This window comes from Diceros bicornis, chromosome 14 (assembly GCF_020826845.1).
Source record: "Diceros bicornis minor isolate mBicDic1 chromosome 14, mDicBic1.mat.cur, whole genome shotgun sequence".
NCBI classification, from domain to species: domain Eukaryota; kingdom Metazoa; phylum Chordata; class Mammalia; order Perissodactyla; family Rhinocerotidae; genus Diceros; species Diceros bicornis.
This window is the reverse complement of record NC_080753.1, coordinates 16,732,542-16,752,670: the sequence shown is the minus strand read 5'-3', so window position 1 is coordinate 16,752,670 and position 20,129 is coordinate 16,732,542. Positions and strand designations below refer to the sequence as shown.

Below are 20,129 nucleotides of genomic sequence, written 5' to 3'. Positions count from 1 at the left end.
ATTTCGGTGCTGAAAATTAACCTTTGACAACATTGGATTAAGATTCCCAATCGCCAGTAGATGTGGAAGTCAAATTACTACTTTTATATTATGTTGTAATAAAAAAGATTCTTGAAAATATTATCAATGTGTAGTTCTGTAGGAAATACTTATGACTTTTCTGGAAACTAGCAGCGCACACCTATTTTATATAGTCTCTGTATTGCCATGAGATGGACTCATTTTACAGCACTGAAAATTGTTCTCTTGAGCAACTCAGTATAGCTGCATATCACACATTTCTCAAAGCAAAAGAAATCCCCATGGTGAGATTGTGTGGAGTTGAGAAAACTACACATAGAGTGGAAACCTTCTAGCTATCTAACTGCCATTTGTCCTGTAATCATTGCATTACTGAAGTATTCTTAATTGTTAAAATTTTGATTGTTTTCTCTTCATGATGAGGATCTGAAATCCGAAAATTTGATTATCCAAATTAAAAATATGATAATAGAGGAGTGTGTTAGGTCACGTTCACTATCATGAAAGGATGCAAATGCAAATACAGACTGGGTGATTTAATTCATCATTGCCAGGTCGCAACAATTCCTGAGGAGTTTTGAGCACAAATTTGGATCACACAGACATATACCTACTTACAGTTTGCCACTCCTTGTGTTGGCCTCTGTCATTCACACTGCTTTAACAACATTCTGACATTTTCTGCAGCATCTTCACTCCAGTTTTACAGTGGAAGGGTAAAAACCAAGCACATGGTCTTATTAAAATTTCCACGATAAGATTCTAGTTTATTTTCTGAAAATCCAGGTTGAGCAATATCCTCAATTGTGGAAGGCAAAAAGTAGAATAATGAGATCATTCTTAAATATTTTGGTTAGAAGAGGAAGACAATATTTCAAGTTAATGTATCATCCATTGATTCACAAAATCAAAATTTGGTAATAACGTTCAGGTGTAGTAAAGAGTTGAAGGAAATGCTTCCAGTAAATTAGAACACGATTAGGAATCCATCCTGGTCATTTACTAGCAGTTTTACCTAGGATGAGCTATTTAATCTCTTTGCATCTCAGTTTCTGCGTCTATAAACTCGACCCGTTATTCACACCCAAGTTTGTTTCAAAAACAGATAAGAAATCTCATGCAATAAATTGTGATATGCTAACTCTTGTAATAAGTGCACAGTTAATAAATGACAGCTTTTATTAGAAGCAAGAATAGTGTCAGGCATCTCAATTTAAAGTTGTGAATAATAAAAATTAACAGTTAACACAACATCCCAGGGTCTGTTATGAATGCTGCATATATTTTCCCTTATTTTATCCTCGCAGCAAGTCTACAAGGGAGGTACTATTATTATCCCCATTTTCAAATGAGGAAACTGAGGCACAGATATGTTATCAGGTAGATGTCAGCAACGGCTATTCTATAAAATGAAAGGTAGAATCTCTTTATTGGCAGTAATGGGACACATAATCGCCCTACCACTCTCATTCTCTCATTGTGTACATCCACTTAAAGGATTGCAACTTATTGTCAACAAAGTGTGGAGGTTGTTTTTTTACTATAAATTTTTATGTAAATCATCTACTCTTTAGAATAATTTCCGGATATCAATCTAACAGAGTTCCTTTTCCTTGCCTTGAAAAGAAGTTTAACTATCATATGCATATGCTGCCATCTTGTGATCGTTTCCTAGAATTACCCTTCAAGTGAATGAATTTTCTAAACTGAGATGTTCAACTCAGCCTGACACAGAGAAAAAAACATGGTTTGGCAGCTTTTAATTATTTCATACCCAAAGACATATTTCTATCAAAACTATGTGTAACTGAAGTAATAGAATTGACAGAACAACCCAATCAGGGTATAGGATCTTCTGGCGAAGGAAATACTGTTGCACTCACTAGTCAAGACATCTTGCCTATTATCACCAGGGTACCAAAAGCTTAGAACTGGAATTGACCTGGCTGACTCAAGGATGATTGCATCCATGATGCTGTGCTGCATTGCCCGGGTCCCTTTCTGCACTGAAACACTTATTTCCTGGGCAACTGGCAGTCCTGCCCACAGGCAGCTCTACTGTCTGTTCTCTATAAAATTGCCCTAATCCATGGCCATAAACTCTTCCCTGAGGCAGAGAACTGGTAGATGTGGGAATTGTAAATGCCAGGCCATATGTATAGATTTTCTTTCAGTCTTGTTGAGACACAATGGATGTAAAGCTCTGTATAAGTTTAAGGTGTACCTTGTAACGACTTGACATACACTGTGAAATGATCACCACAGTATGTGCCGTTAATATCAATCTCCTCATATAGTTACAAAAAAATTTTTTCCTCGTGATGAGAACTTTTAGGATCCATTTTCCCAGCAACTTTCAAATTATACCATATAGTATTGTTAACTATAGTTCTCATGTTGTAGATTACATTCTCAGTATTTGTCTGATAACTTGAGGTTTGTACTTTTTGACCATCTTCATCCAATTCCCCCACCCCTCATCTCTGGTAACCACAAACCTGATCTCTTTTTCTATGACTTTGGTTTATTTGTTTGTTTGTTTTAGATTCCACATATAAATGAGATATACAGTATTTGTCTTTCTCTGTCTGATTTATTTCACTAAGCATAATGCCCTCAAGGTCCATCCATGTTGTTGTAAATGGCAGGATTTCTTTCTTTTTTTATGGCTGAATATTGTTCCAATGTGTATATATATATGTACATACTAAATTTTCTTTATTCATTCATCTGTAGATGGACACTTAGGTTGTTTCCACATCTTGGCTATTGTAAATAATGCTGCAATGAACATGGGCGTGCAGATATCTCTTCAGCATAGTGATTTCTTTCCCTTCTGATATATACCAAGAAATGGAATTGCTCGATCATACGGTAGTCCTATTTTTAATTTTTTAAGGAACCTCCATACTGTCTCAAATAGTGGCTGTAGCAATTTACATTCCCACCAACTGCGCACAAGTGTTCCCTTTTCTTCACATCCTCACCAGCATACGTTATTTCTTGTCTTTTTGATCATTTCCATTCTTACAGGTGTGAGGTAATATCTCATTGTGGTTGTGATTTGCATTTCCCTGATGATCAGTGATGTTAAGCACCTTTTCATGTACCTGTTGGCCCTCTGAATATCTTCTTTGGAAAAATGTCTATTAGTGTCCTTTGCCTATTTTTTTAATTGGATTTTTTTTGCCATTGAGTTGTATGAGTTCTTTATATATTTTGGATATTAACCCTTTATTAGATGTATGATTTGCAAGTATTTTGTCCCATTCCATAGCTTGCCTTTCATTTTGTTGATTGTTTCTGTGCTGTACAGAAGCTTTTTAGCTTGATGTAGTCCCACTCATTTATTTTTTATTTTGTTACTTGTGCATAAAGGTGTCATATTCAAAAAATCATTGCCAAGACCCACGTCAAGGAGCTTTTTCTCTATGTTTTCTTCTAGGAGTTTTATGGTTTCAGGTCTTACATTTAAGTCTTTAATGCATTTTGAGTTAATTTTTGTGAGTGGTGTAAGATAGGGGTCAAGTTTCACTCTATTATATGTGAATATCTAGTTTCTCCAGCGCCATTTATTGAAGAGACTGTTTTTTCTCTATTGAGTGTTCTTGACTCCCTTGTCAAATATTAGTTGACCATATATGCGTGGGTTTGTTTCTGGCCTCTTAATTCTGTTCCACTGGTCTGTGTGTCTTCTTTTATGTCGGTACCACACTGTTTGATTCCTGTAGCTTTTATAATACAGTTTGAAACCACAAAATGTGATATCTCCAGTTTTGTTCTTCTTTCTCAGGATTACTTTGGCTATTTGGAGTCTTTTGTGGTTCCATACTAATTTTTGGATATTTTTTTCTACCTCTGTAAAAAATGCCATCGAAATATTGACAGGGATTGCATTTAACCTATAGACGACTTTGGGCGATATGGACTTTTTTTTGTGTGTGTGTGAGGAAGATCAGCCCTGAGCTAACATCCGTGCTAATCCTCCTCTTTTTGCTGAGGAAGACCGGCTCTGAGCTAACATCTATTGCCAATCCTCCTCCTTTTTTTTTTTTTTTTCCTCCCAAAGCCCCAGTAGATAGTTGTATGTCATAGCTGCACATCCTTCCAGTTGCTGCACGTGGGACGCGGCCTCAGCATGGCCGGAGAAGCGGTGAGCCAGCGCACGTCCGGGATCCGAACCCCGGGCCGCCAGCAGCGGAGCGCACGCACCCAACCACTAAGCCACGGGGCCGGCCCCTGGACTTTTTAATAGTATTTATTCTTCCAGTGCATGAACATGGGATACCTTTCCATTTATTTGTGTCTTCTTCAATTTCTTTCATCAGTGTTTTGTAGTTTTCAGTGTAGAGATCTTTCACCTCCTTGGTTAAATTTACTCCAAAGCATTGTATTGTTTTGATGTTATTGTAAATGGGATAATTTTCTTTATTTCTTTTTTGGATAATTCATTGTTAGTATATAGAAACGCTACTGAGTTTTTGTGTGTTGATTTTGTATCCTGCAGCTTTTACTGAATTCACTGATTAGACCTAACATTTTTTTGGTGGAGTCTTTAGGATTTTCTGTATATACAATAATGTCATCTCCAAACAGATAGTTTTACTTATTCCTTGCCAATTCTGATACCTCTTATTTCTTTTTATATCCTGACTGCTCTGGCTAGGACTTCCAGGACTACGTTGAATAGGAGTGATGAGAGTGGGCACCCTTGTCTTGTTTCTGACCTTAGAGAATAAGCTTTCAAACTTTCACCATTGAGTACGATGTTAGCTGTGGTTTTATCATATATGACCTTTATTATGGTGAAGTATGCTCCTTCTACGCCCAATATCTTGAGAGTTTTTATCATGAAAGAATGTTGAATTTTGTCAAATGCTTTTTCTCCGTATATTGAGAATATCATATTATTTTTATCTTTCCTTCTATTAATGTGATGTATGACATTTATTGATTTGTGTATGTTGAACCATCCTTGAATCCCAGGGATGAATCCACTTGATGATGGTGTATGATCCTTTTACTGTGCTGCTGAATTTGGTTTGCTAGTATTATATTGAGAATTTTTGCATCTATATTCATCAGGGATATTGACCTATAGTTTTTTTTTTTCTTTCTTGTAGTGTCCTTATCTGGCTTTGGGGTCAGTATAATGTTGGCCTTGCAAAATGAGTTTGAGAGTGTTCCCTCCTCTTTGTTTTTTTTTGGAACAGCTTGTGAAGGATTCACATTAACTTCTTTAAATGTTTGGGAAAATTCACTAGTGAATCCATATGGCCCTGGGCTTTTCTTTGTTGGAATTTTTTGATTACCGATTCAATCTCCTTCTTAGTAATTGGTCTATTCAGATTTTCTATTTCTTCCTGATTTAATCTTGGTAGGTTGTATGTTTCTAAGAATTTATCCATTTCTTCCAGATTGTCCAGTTTGTTGGTGTATAATTGTTCATATGACTTTTTAATTTCTGTGGTATCAGTTATAATGTGTCCTCTTTCATTTATAATTTTGTTAATTTGGGACCTCCTTTTGTTTTTCTGGTTATTCTACTCAAGGTTTGTCAATTTTGTTTGTCTTTTCAAAGAAACAACCCTCAGTTTTGTTAATCTTTTCTATTACTTTCCTTTAAACTATTTCATTTATGCCTGCTCTAATTTTTATTATTTCCTTCCTTCTGCTAACTTTGGGCTTAGTTTGTTCTTCTTTTCCTAGTTTCTTGATGTGTAAAGTTAGATTTTATGTATATTAATTTCTTTGCTTCCCCTGAGGTTGTTTAGACTTTCTTGTGACTACATCATAACTCAACTTCTCTGTGTGGCCAATTTTGCTTATTTTCTACCTCCACAGGAAGATGTAAATCTGGAGATTTTTCCGCAATAAACATCCCACATGCTAATCTCTAATCTCAGCGTCTGTTTATCTTATTAGGCAAAAAATCTGCAACACTCGTTATAGCATTTGCAGTTCAGATCTCTTTGAAGAAGCTCTCTGGGACATTACCTCTAATTAATGTCAGTAAAATCTCCTTTTTTGTGGTACATCCATGATTAAAATCACAAGTGAGCATTCACAGTTATTGCAGTAAGCCATCAATTCTGGATTTAAAAAGTGGTTCTATTTTTATATTTCCTAACCCTATGGATTCACATTTTTTTCTTGAAAATCTCTGCCTGGCGGTTGAGTTTGTCTCTTCAGTCCTATTCTTGTTCCTTAAATTACTGCTGCTAATTCTATCACTTTATATCCACGTCGTATGCGTTGTTAGTGGAATAGCTCAACTTTCATACTTCCTCTGAAATGTTACTCAGTTTTACCAGTACGTAATGTATCATCTTGTTGACCTCTCATACCTTTGTATCTTAGCACTTAAAAAAATTCATTCTTTTATTATTTTCTAATATTTTCTGTGTATTTGTCTTTAATCCCCAATGTTAAGATTTCTGATCAGAAGCTATACTGTCCATTCATTTTTTGACCTGTTTGTTCATCTGAAAACCAAAAGTTTGGACCCTTTTTGTCCTAAGGGAGGTAAGTAGTTAAGAGCAGGATTCCTGGGGCTAGTCCATTTGCATTTGAGTCTGGGCTCCAGTACCTATGACTTTGGATAAGCTACCTAATTACTCTGAAGTTCAGATTCATAATATGTAAAATGGAGCTGATAGTATGATCTACTTCACAGAATTATTGAGAGAATTATGACTTAATGTAATAAGGTTCTAGAAGAGTGCCTGTCAATGGTAAGAGTCATGTGCGTGTCAGCTACAATACTCACAATGCAAGAATGCCTGTGATAGCTAGTGATTTTTATTGTTTTGTTCCAATGACATTTTGGGCTAAGATGTCCAAGAGATAAATTTTGAAATGATTTTTCTGTTCATTTGCTTCCTCTCCTTCATTGTTTGCACAAGGAAGCTGTCCCTCAGCATCACTCTCCAGAGCCTGAGCCATTTCTAACCCTTGTTCCTCTAGGCCCATCCAGGGTTCCCGGAACCAGGATAAGGTTTCCCAAGAACCTGAGTGATACTCCTGGGAGACAATACATGCGAGGCTAATCATACACCTGAGACTTCCCTAAATTTGTTTTGTTTTATAGCACCTAGTCTGCTCACACAGCAGGCTTATAGTGGAAAGACAATTTCTCTCTCCTTTTATGGAATGCAAGGGAACTGGGAAATAGATTTGTCAATATTTGTTTATCTGGCAGCATCGATTGGCTTAGAATCTGGACATCTTGATTCTTAGAGAGTGTCTTAGCCTCTGGGCTAACACCCAGTGAAGACAGCTATGAAATGCATCTGCAAATTGCTAAACAAAATTTGCTGTAGTGATGGTACTGACTCTCAGCATCAGCATCAGCTGGGAGCTTGGGGTGGTCTCCCCCCTAGACCCCCCGAATCAGGATCTCTGTTTGGGGCCCAGAAACCCATGCTTTACCACATTCTTCTGATGATTCTTAAGCACACACAAGTTTGAGAAGCACTGTCCTAGGGTACATTAAGAATGAAATTAGACTGAGTTGGAATTGTTGCTCTGTCACTTATGATTTTGGGAAAGTTGCTTACCTCCTCTGGGCCTCCGTTTCTTCTTCTGCTACATTATAGGTTTGTTTGTGAAGACCAAACTTTTAGTGTATTAAAAGTGCTTAGAACTTAATAAAAACTCAGTAAACACTATTACTGATTATTGATATTATTGTTGTTGCTATTTAATTAATCTTACCATCTTCAGCATGTTGCTGGCTGATGAAATTATTTTTTCTTGATGATGTTATGTGTGGTAGCAATTTTTTCTTGGACAGTTGATGATTCAGTGAATAGTGTGTTATATGGGACTCTAGCTGTTTTGCCTGTTACCAGAAAATTGCTAATTAGTCTTACTTCCCTCAAACAGAATTTATCACATTAAATATAGCATTTGTAGACCTACGAGTGACATGAATTCGTAGTTTAAAGTAAATAAATAGTAATATATAGTATTTTATTTTATTTCTTTCATGAGGAAGATTAGCCCTGAGCTAACATCTGTTGCCAATCCTCCTCTTTTTGCTGAGGAAGATCGGCCCTGGGCTACCCTCCATGCCCATCTTCCTCCACTTTATATGGGACGTCACCACAGCATGGCTTGACAAGAGGTGTGTTGGTCCATGCCCGGGATCCAAACTTGTGAACCCCAGGCTGCTGAAGCAGAGTGCATGAACTTAACCACTACACCACTGGGCTGGCCCCATATGAATTCTCAGTATATTAGTTTTCATTTCTCCAATGCTAGTTTTGAGTGTTTCTGAATCAGTCTGACATTACCCCACTCTATAGCATAGTGCTCTGGATATTCTGTGAATAGGGATTTTACCTTTACAATTGATACTTTCGGCCATATTGTAGCATTTTTCATTGCACAATACCAAGCAGAGTAGAAGGCTTGATATTGCACCTTTTACTAAAGACTTCCCTTCCTTGGCTCAATTTCCTTCCCCACTGCAAGTGTTCCCTTCATCTTGCAAATAAGCCACTTGCACTTGAGTTCTAGTCTAAAAGTTTTTCTGGGAGAACCCGCACTGGGAGTGTCATTACTGAGTACAAAGCCTCAAACATCATTAATCAGAGTCTATGCCTTTGTCTTATTCATATGAAATATACAGCAATGTTTGCATCCATATGTGTAAAAAATTTTAAAATATAGAAAATTCAAATTCAATCTACAATCTAGAATTTGCAACTATTCTTTTAACTTTTTACCTTTCAACCTGCAAGCTACTAAAGAGAAAAATAAATGGCTTCATGACATTTAGCTCTACCACTATCTCCCCCAACATTTACTCTCCAATAATGGTTTTTCTGTCACTTCCCCTCATTCATAGAATTTTGTTCTCCTGAAATAAATTCCTCCTCTCCATTTCAGTTTCTATAGTCAACGTGAAGGGCTTTAATATCTGTGTGGATGACTGTGACCTCTAATTTCTTAGGCCCTTGAACTCTTCCTATTTTAAATTTCTCCTTTAATGCTCGTTCTCTCTGCCTCTCTCCTGGTCACATCTTGAATATTATGGTCACCCCAAAATTCCATACCTCTAAAGGTCAAGTGTTTCCTTCTCCAGCGAGGATCTCTGTTCTCCCAGATTGATGAGGTTGCCCACCCTGAATGTTTTTCAGCATAACCTAGCCCTCTAGCTCACTCTGCATTCTCTCTATTCTTCAGCTCTTTCTTGCTTGTTATTTCTTCTCTAACCATGTTCTGTCATTTTAAAAACTCTTTTGCCAATCCTCTGACTCATTTGCCTTCCGCTCACTTCCGTTCAAACACATCTCACGTTCTTAATTGTAAAGTGGGAGGTTTCCAGCTCCACGCTCAAAGGGTGAGATGTACAGATATTCTGAGGGGAAAGAAGCATGAGGCTTCATCAAAGGACCCTGTTAAAGGACAGTGTCTTCAAAAATGGTGTTGGGAGAACTGGACAGCCACATGCAAAATAGTGAAACTGGACCACTATCTTACACCATACTCAAAATTAACTCAAAATGAATTAAAGACTTGAATGTAAGACCTAAAACCATAAAACTCCTAGAAGAAAACATAGACAGTAAGCTCCTCGACATTGGTCTTTGGTGATGATTTTTTGGATTTGACGCCAAAAGCAAAGGCAACAAAAGTGAAAATAAACAAGTGGGACTACATCAAACTAAAAAGCTTTTGCACAGCAAGGGAAACCATCAACAAAGTCAAAAGGCAACATACCAAGTGGGAGAAAATATTTGCAAATCATATATCTGATACAGGGTTAATATCCAAAATATATAAAGAAATCATAGAATTCAATAGCAAGAAAACCAATCTGATTAAAATATGGGCAGAGGATCTGCATACACATTTTTCCAAAGAAGATATACAGATGGCCAACAGGTACATGAAAAGGTACTCAACATCACTAGTCATCAGGGAAAAGCAAATCAAAATCACAATGAGATATCACCTCACACCTGTTAGAATGGCTATTATCAAAAAGAAAATAAATAAGAAGTGTTGAAAAAAGGAATCCTTGTATACAGTTGGTGGGAATGTACATTGGTGCAGCCACTATAGAAAACAGTATGCAGGTTCCTCAAAAAATTAAAAACAGAACTACCATATGATCCAGGAATTTCACTTCTGGCTATTTATCCAAAGAAAATGAAAACACTAACTCAAAAAGATATATGCACCTTCGTGTTCTTTGCAGCATTATTTCCAGTAGCCAAGACATGGAAACAACCTAAATTGTCCATCAATGGATGAATGGATAAAAAAAGTGATATACATATATATAATGGAATATAATTCAACCATTAAAACCTCATGGACCCTCATGTTCTTTGCAGCATTATTTCCAAAAGGCAAGACATGGAAACAACATAAATTGTCCATCAATAGATGAATGGATTAAAAAAGTGATATATGTCTATATAATGGAATATTATTTAGCCATTAAAAAGAATGAAATCTTGCTTTTTGCAAGACATGGATGGACCTTGAGGGCATCAAACTAAGTGAAATAAGACAGAAAGGAAAAGATACATATATGATCTCGCTTATATGTAGGATCTAAAAAAACTAAACTCATGGAAACAGAAGAGACTGGTGTTTAGCAGAAATGGGTGGGTGAGGGGTGGTGAGGGGTAGGGGATATTTGTGAAGGTAGTCAAAAGGTAAAACTTCCTGTTAAATGTTAAATATGTTCTGTGGATATAGTGTACAGCGTGGTGACTGTAGTTAGAAATACTGTACTGTGTATTTGAAAGTTACTAAAAGCAGACCTTAAAAGTTCTCATCCAAGAAAAAAATATTTGTAACTGTGTGAGGTGATGATGGTTAATTAAACTTATCGTGGTAATTATTTCACTATATATATAATATATATACATATATTTTTTTTTATTGTAGAGATCTTATAACTGAGAATCAGGGGTGTGTTACCTTTACTCATGGCATCAAATCCAAGTCATTCAGTTTGGCGTTCCTTCAAGTTTCTCTGTAATCTGGATCCATACTTGTGCCCATTTGTTCTCCACTATGAACCCAACAACATAAGCAGGTTTTTGTCTTCAATGATGCCCTTTACTGCCTTTGCTTCACAGGTTTTCTGGACATTCATTAGTATATGTACACACACACACACACACACACACATACACATCCGGTTTTAATAGAACAGTGCATTCAAGATCCTGAGTTCAATCGTGACACTCCCCCTGACAGTGACCCTGGAACATACCATGGGATTTCATTCTATGAGTAAATGTGCTGCTGCATCCACAAATGCCCCAGGTAAGCTGTGGTCGTGAGGGTGATGTGGGGAAGCATTCAAAAAGTTGCACTATAATTTGTGTCACACTTCCTTGGAGATGTTTAGCATATGATGCTTATTTGGGGTCACAAATAATTCTCATCCTTGAAGTAAAACTTGGTTTCTACTGACTCTTTCTCATACGTGATATGACAAATGAAGGAACCCTAGGGAATTTTTTTCTATAAACTTTCAGAAACAAAGAGCACATTTATGAAAAAAGAAACAAAACCTTCAAACTGAAAATAAAATACCAGGCCCTGTGCTCTCTGCGTCACCATACACTTCACCGGGTTTCTGTAATGTTCACATTCACTAATATTTACATCCTCATTTGAAATGAGGGAGAAAATATCCTTCATATATGGATCACACCTTGTATGCAATCAGTGTAGAATACATATTTTGTTAAATTAAGGACACACAGGGTTTTTTTTCCTGCTTTACAAATGTGTATAGATATGTCAATGAAACAATGAGATCTTTAAACTGCTTCCAATTAAGCAATATTTACTTTGCAAGAAATGAGACTGGACTCTCTGTTTGCTTTGTGGATTATTTTAATGATTGATTTAAAATAGAAGTAAAGTTAAGATGTGAAGAATTATCAGTGCATGCAAGTTGTGCAGGGAAGACAAACGTCAGGGGGTTGGAGACATGGGAAAGCAGAGGGAGGAGTTAAAGAGGGATAGACCCTCCTCTAGCACTGCTTATTGTTGCGGGAATCAGTTATGCCATCAATTGAATTATGTCAACCTACGAACTACAAATCACATGATTTAGGTATGATTGTGTTGAACTGGACCTTTCACTCTAGCAGTAAGAAAGTTTAAAACAATGTTACTCCAGGATATATCAGGACAGAAGTGGGTGGCAGGGAAGTAAATAACTAATGCCCATATATGATTAGTGAAAATTAGGATCTCAAGTACAGTTAAAACCCAAAGAAATTCAGCAGAAGCTACTGAAGCAAAGTAAGGTAAAAGATATAATCCAGCAGACATTTCCCCAAGAGCACATTACAGTTGCAAATAACAAAGGCTATTTTATCTCGGTGTCACACAGACAACTAGCTTTGCAGAGTAGTCTAACCGACACGTGGCGACATCCAAGAACTCGTTTTTGTGTCGTACAGTTACTGTATTCATCATAGTAGAGGCAGGGATTAGCTGAAAGAAAAAAACATGTTTACGCAATATTATCTCAAAAAATCAGTCACTGGAGAAAGAGATCATCTCCTTAAAGACATAAGCGTAAAATTTATTAACAATAGCTAATTAATTTTGATTAGCATGAGCTAATAAAATCAGAATGGAAAACAGGTAATGAGTTAAATGGGGTCAGTTATTAAAGAAGATTAAAGGCTGGTTTGATGTTAAACAGTTTTCTTTAATCACTTTTTTTGGAAGGTCTATAACTAAGCAGACTGGAGATGAATCACATTTATTGATTATAATGTCATTTCGAAATCATCAACATCATAAGCTGTACATAAGAAAGTGAAAAAGTTTCATTCATTCATTATAGTCTACTTATATAATGTTTTATCCTTTAATAGATAAGGCATTGCTTTGGATTATTAAAAGCACTATATAGCCATATATGCCGAGGGTTTATTTCTGGGCTCTCTATTCTATTCCACTGGTCTATATGTCTGTCTTTGTGCCAGTACCACACTGTTTTGATTACTGAAGGTTTGTAGTAAGTTTTGAAGGCAGGAAGTGTGAGTCTTCCAGCTTTGTTCTTCTTTTTAATGAAAAAAACTAACATACAGCCAATGTAAAAATTATATAAAATCCACATATAGTTTAGCAAAAACTCTCAAATTCTGTTTTCACCCAGAGATTATCTTAAATAACAGCACAGTGATTTTTCTCAATTGGCTCTATCATATGAACAGGAACATATGTACATCAATAATTTTTTATAAGTTATCCACCATTATCCCACTGTCTTCTGCTATGTAGTATTTTACAGAAATATGACATGTAACAGATTTTTTCTTTTTCTTTTTTTTATTTTTTTGGTGAGGAAGATCAGCCCTGTGCTAACATCTGCCAATCTTTCTCTTTTTTGTTTTGCTGAGGAAGACTGGCCCTGGGCTAACATCCGTGCCCATCTTCCTCCACTTTATATGGGATGCTGCAACAGCATGGCTTTCCAAGCAGTGCATCGGTGCGCACTCAGGATCCGAACCTGCGAAACCCGGGCTGCTGCAGCAGAACGCACACACTTAACCTCTTGCACCACTGGGCAGGCCCCCAGATTTTTTCTTTTTACGTAACGTATTTTTTTCTTTAACTTCTCTAAGGTGTTTTTTTCTTTTTAATTTTTATTTATTTATTTATTTCCCCCAAAGCCCCAGTAGATAGTTGTATGTCATAGCTGCAAATCCTTCTAGTTGCTGTACGTGGGACGCAGCCTCAGCATGGCCGGAGAAGCAGTGCGTCGGTGCACGTCCGGGATCCGAACCCGGGCCGCCAGCAGCGGGGCCCACTCACTTAACCGGTAAGCCATGGGGCCGGCCTCTAAGGTGTTTTAATTCATCTTTTTCTTTCATCCTTTACTTTTTTTCCCTAGTTTTATTCAGATAAAATTGACATATAGTATTAGTTTAAGGTGTAGAACATAATGATTTGCTTTGTGTATATACTGTGAAATGGTTACCATTTAGTTTCGTTAACATCCATAACCTCACGGTTACACTTTTTTTTTGCTTCTGATGAGAACTTTTAAGATTTATTCTCTTAGCAACTTTCAAGTATACAATACAGTATCATTAACTATAGTCAATATGCTGTACATTACATCCTCAAAACTTATTCACCCTATAACTGGAAGTTTGTACCTTTTGATCACCTTCATCCATTTACTACCACCCACCACCCCCCACAATAGCCTCTGAGAACCACCAATCTGTTCCCTGTATCATTGAGCTTGGTTTTTTTAGATTCCACTTATAAGTGAGATCATATAGTATTTATCTTTCTCTGTCTGACATATTTCACTTAGCATAATGCCCTTAAGGTCCATCCATGTTGTCAAAAATGGCAAGATTTCCTTCTTTTCTATGGCTGAATAGTACTCCATTGTATATATATATATATATATATATATACACCACATTTTCTTTATCCATTCATTCATCGATAGATATTTAGGTTGTTTTCATGTCTTGGCTATTATAAGTAATGCTTCAGTGATCATGAAGGTGCAGATGTATTTTTGAGTTAGTGTTTTCATTTTCTTTGGATAAATACCTAGAAGTAGAATTGCTGGATCATGTGATAGTTCTATTTTTAATTTTTTGAGGAATCTTCTTATTGTTTCCCATAGTGAATCTTTAATTTACATTCCCACCAATAGTGCACAAGGGTTCCCTTTCTCCACATCCTCACCAACATTTCTCTCTTAACTTTTTGATGATAGTCATTCTAATAAGTATGAGATGATATTTCATTGTGGGTTTGATTTGTGTTTCCCTGATGGTTGGTAATGATGAGCACCTTTTCATGTATCTGTTGGCTATATGGATGTCTTCTTTGGAAAAATGTCCATTTAGTTCTTCTGCCTAGTTTTTAATTGGATTTTTTTCTATTGATTTATATGAATTATTTATATATTTTGTATATTAACCCCTTATCAGATATATGGCCAGCCCAGTGGCATAGTGGTTAAGTTTGCATGCTCTGCTTCGGTGGCCTGGGGTTTGCAGGTTTGAATCCTGGGTGCCGACCGACACGTTGCTTGTCAAGCCACGCTGTGGCAGCATTTCACATACAAAATAGAGGAAGATGGGTGCAGACGTTAGCTCGGAGCCAATCTTTCTCACCAAAAAAAAAAAAAAAAAAAAAAAGATATATGATTTGCATATATTTTCTCCCATTCCGTAGGTTGCCTTTTCATTTTCTTGATAGTTTTTTTTTTTTTTTTTGTGAGGAAGATCAGCCCTGAGCTAACATCCGTGCTAATCCTCCTCTTTTTGCTGAGGAAGACCGGCTCTTCAGCTAACATCTATTGCCAATCCTCCTCCTTTTTTTCCCCCAACAAAGTCCCAGTAGATAGTTGTATGTCGTAGGTGCACATCCTTCTAGTTGCTGCATGTGGGACGCCGCCTCAGCATGGCCGGAGAAGCGGTGCGTCGCTGTGTGCCCGGGATCTGAACCTGGGCCGCCAGTAGCCAAGTGCGAGCATTTAACTGCTAAGCCACGGGGCTGGCCTTGTTGATAGTTTCTTTTGCTGTGCAGAAACTTCTTAGTTTGATGTAGTCCCACTTGTTTATTTTTGCTTTTGGTGTCAAATCCAAAAAATCACTGCCAAGGCTGAAGTTAAAGAGTTTGCCTGCATGTTTTCTTCTAGGAGTTTTATGGTTTCAGATTTTACATTCATGTTTTTAATCCATTTTGAGCTGTATTTTGTGTATGGTGTAAGACAGTGGTCCTGTTTCACTCTTTGGCACATGGCTGAACAGTTTTCCCATACCGCTGATTGAAGAGATTATCCTTTCCCCTTCTATATACTTGGCTCTTTTGTTGTAAATTAACTGACCTTATTTGCTTATTTGGTTTATTTCTGGGCTCTCTCTTCTGTTCCACTGATCTATGTGTCTATTTTTATGTCAGTACCATACTGTTTTGATTACTATAGCTCTATAATATAATTTGAAATAAGGGAGTGTGCTACCTCTAGCCTTATTCTTCTTTCCCAAAATTGTTTTGCCTATTTGAGGTCTTTTGTGGATTCACACCCACTTCGGGATTGTTTGTTCTATTTCTGTGAAAAATGCCATTGGAATTTTGATGGAGATTGTATTGAATCTGTAGATAGCTTTGAGTTGTATGCACTCTAACATTATTGATTCTTCCAATTCATGAGCATAGAATATTTCTCCATTTATTTGTGTTGTTTTCAATTTCTTTCATCAATGTCTTATAATTTTCAGTGTATAGATCTTTCACTTCCTTAGTTAAATTTATTCTTAGGTATTTTATTCTTTTTGATGCAATGATAACTAGGATTGTTCTCTAATTTCTCTTTCTGGTAGTTTGTTCTTAGTGAACATAAACACAATTGATTTTTGTATATTGATTTTGTATCTTGCAACTTTACTGAATTCGGTTATTAATTTCAGTAATTTTTTGGTGAAGTCTTTAGGGTTTTCTACATGTCGTAACATGTCATCTGCAAATAAAGACTACTTTACTTCTTCCTTTCTGATTTGGATGATTTTTATTTCTTTTTCATACCTAATTACTCTGGCTAGAACTTCCAGTACTATATTGAATAAAAGTGGCAAGAGTGGGCATCCTTCTCTTGTTAATGATCTTCGAGGAAAAGCTTTCAGCTATTCACTGTTGAGTATGACGTTAACTGTGGGATTGTCATATACAACCTTTCTTATGTTGAGATACAGTCCCTCTAGCTCCAGTTTGTCGAGAGAATTTATCATGATAGAATGTTGCATTTTGTCAAGTGCTTTTTTTTTGCATCTATTGAGAAGACCATGTGATTTTTATCCTTCATTTTGTTAGTGTGGTGTATCACATTGGCTGATTTGTAGATGTTGAACCATTCTGGCATTCCCAGAATAAATCCCACTTAACAATGGTGTGTGATCCTTTTAATGTATTGTTGCATTTGGTTTGCTAACATGTTCTTGAGATTTTTGAATCTATGTTCATCAGGAGTATTGGCCTGTAATTTTCTTTTATTGTAGTGTCTTGTCTGATTTTGGCTTCATGAAATGAGTTTGGAAGTGTTCCCTTCCCTTCCGTTTTTTGGAAGAGTTTCAGAAGTATTAGTATTAATTATTTTTTAAATATTTGGTAGACTTCGCTAGTGAAGCCATCTGGTCCTGGTCTTTTCTTAGTTGAGAGGTTTTTGATTACTGATTCAATCTCCTTACAAGTAATTAGTCTGTTCAGATTTTTTATTTCCTCATGATTCAGTCTTAGTAGATTGTATGTCTCTAGGAATTTATCCATTTCTTCTAGATTGTCAAATTTGTTCATAGTAGTCTCTTATGATGCTTTTTATTTGTGTGGTATCTGTTGTAATATCTCATCTTTCATTTCTAATTTTATTTATTTGATTCCTCTTTTTTCTTGGTAAGTATAGCTAAAGATTGTTCCATTTTGTTTATCTTTTCAAAAAACAGCTTAGTTTCATTGATCTTTTCTATTGTCTTTTTAGTCTCTTATCTCATTTATTTCCACTCTGATATTTATTTCCTTCCTTCTACTAATTTTGAGCTTAGTTTGTTCTTCTATTTGTAATTCCTTGAAGTATAAAGTTAAGTTGTTTATTTGAGCACTTTCTTTTTTGTTAATATAGGTATTTATTGCTACGAATTTTTCTCTTAGAACTGCTTTTCCTGTAGTTATATTATATATATTATATAAATTATACTAATTTATATATATTATACTAATTTATATAATTATACTAATTTATGTAATTTCCACTATTTGATAAGTAGAAATTTTGTTTTCATAAAATTTATTTGAAGTATACTAAATTGATTGTATCTGCATATGCAGGTCTTATATTTTTAGCGTTGTTTCCAATCCAAGGTATCCCATTCTTAGATATATATCTTTATTTAATATCTCTCATCTTCTCATGCATTTATTGATGAGTAAAGGGCTTAAGATATGTATCTTCTATCTTAAAGATTCGATCTTCTGAAGTAATACTTCTCTCTTTCCTACTCTCATTTCACTTCTATCATATTTTTCATACCGTTGGAGACATTGCTTTTATCTTTTGGTAAAAAAAAACCTGCTCCATCCTCCCTATCACAGACAATTAGTAGATAGGTTATCTTTCTCCAACTATGTTTCTTTTCAGAAGTGGAGTCTAAAAAGTGAAGTTGAAAGTGAGAGAGGAAGAGAGAGAGAGAATGAAAGAGAATGATGGAGAAAAGAAGAGAAGGAGATGGATATATAGGGAAAGAAGCCTCTGGCCTTCCAAGTCTGAAGATAAAGGATATTTTTTCTGGGTTTTTTATTTACTCACAAACTATTGAAAATTATCTTGTCAACATTATCCCCAGGGATTAGGGAATTGTGTTTGCAGGAGGCTCTAGAGAAAAGGAATTTTTACCATCTAAAGGAATGAAATGGCACCCATTGGTTTAAACTACATTGTAGGTAAAATTTACTTAAGAAATAAAAGACAGTGCTGTGAGGCTACAGTGTGATCATCAGCTAACATCTTCTGATGTGTCACTGGGAATGTGGAAGAATAAGAATCACTTTGTAAGAAATTACATGCCATAATAAGTGGTCAGGCAGGTAGGAGAGTTACGGAGCAGCAAGCAATTTGAGAGTACTGGTAACCTGAAAGCAATTTGTCTAATTTGGGGGCTGCAATAAGACAGCCCGTAAACTTTTTATAAAGCACAGAAAAATTTATACTTATATTAACATCTTATCCAAGGTGCCCCTATTAGGGTCTTTAAGCTTTAGAGTAGATACTTGAGTGTAGACCTAGAGATTCTAATTTCCATTCCAATAGATTTAATCGTGGTCTTCTTGGTCATTTTGGGGATGAAGAAAGGGAAATCAGAAATAATGTTGATCTTTCCTGTGGGACGATTGAGATGAAAGTTACAGAAAAGTGCAATACTGTTAAATGCTTGATTTAAAGGACACATGGCTCCCAGATCAACAGTCAACATTAAGCAAACTGAGATGTAAAACTTACTACAAAGTTTATCTTCACAGTCATTTGGACAGTCTCCACATGGAGTTCCCATATTATAAGGTTTATTCTCTTTGTCAGGCTCATTTCCCCTTCAAAAAAGAATGAAGAAAAAAGTAGATTAATAAAATTTGATGTTTGGAAAATGTATATAAAATTTTACTCACTATTACAATCAACTTTAAAAAACAACTTTTGAAAACCACTTGTATATAATGATGATGATCTTTAAGACAGGTTTAAGATTTCTAGACTTACAATGATAATAATTTATCTTTTTGAATGTACAACAGGCAACTCTGGAGTCCTAAGAATATTTTGAGGCAATTTGCATCTCTTTGGACAATCAATTTCTAGCAGGACTGGACTTGTGAACAGTTCAGTCCCAACAAGCAGGAGGGTGTTAGAGCCATTTACAATAGGACACTTTTTTTTTAAATACCCATAAGAACTTGGTAAACAGTCATAAAAAGAACATGGTTCTTAACAATGTTAAGAAAAATTTTAAGGGGCTGGCCTAGTGGCATAGTGGTTAAGTTCGCATGTTCTGCTTTGGTGGCCCAGGGTTCAAGAGTTCAGATCCTGGGTGTGGACCTATGCACCGCACATCAAGCCATGCTATGGCAGGTATCCCACATATAAAGTAGAGGAAGATGGGCACAGATGTTAGCTCAGGGTCAATCTTTCTCAGCAAAAAGAGGAAGATTGGCAATGGATGTTAGCTTAGGGCTAAGCTTCCTCACAAAAAAAAAAAAGAAAAAGTGACTTACATTGAAGATGTTCTAATTTCATCTTGCACTATGTCATGAGAAACTTGATACATGTTAGTATCTTTTGTAGAAACACATGGAGTGTTATAAAAGTTGAAAGTACATCAGCATGGCTAAATCTAAAGTATTAGAGTCAGGGAAGAAACAGAGTCGATGAGAATTTCCAGTTCTGAGCTAATTTGAAATTTCAGAGAAGACAGTCTTGCCCACAGATATCTAAAAAAACAATGGGGATTATAGTTGATTCTTACTTAATATCACTTAAAAAATAAAGTAAATGTTCTGGTTGAAACAATATTCTATCTGATATTTTTCTCTTT

At 36.0% G+C, this 20,129-nt stretch overlaps 1 protein-coding gene across 1 annotated transcript in view; it reads right to left on the bottom strand.

Annotated features, from left to right (window-relative positions):
- Positions 1-12,376: 12,376 nt before the first annotated feature.
- The window catches only part of CRISP1 (cysteine rich secretory protein 1), a 30,973-nt gene continuing 23,220 nt past the window's right edge, over positions 12,377-20,129 (bottom strand). Inside the window, exons 7-8 of the mRNA XM_058553934.1 lie at positions 19,043-19,131; positions 12,377-12,504 (exon numbers count right to left, since the gene is read on the bottom strand). Coding sequence (XP_058409917.1) covers positions 12,377-12,504; positions 19,043-19,131 — 217 coding nt within the window. The remainder of the gene's footprint in view (positions 12,505-19,042; positions 19,132-20,129) is intronic.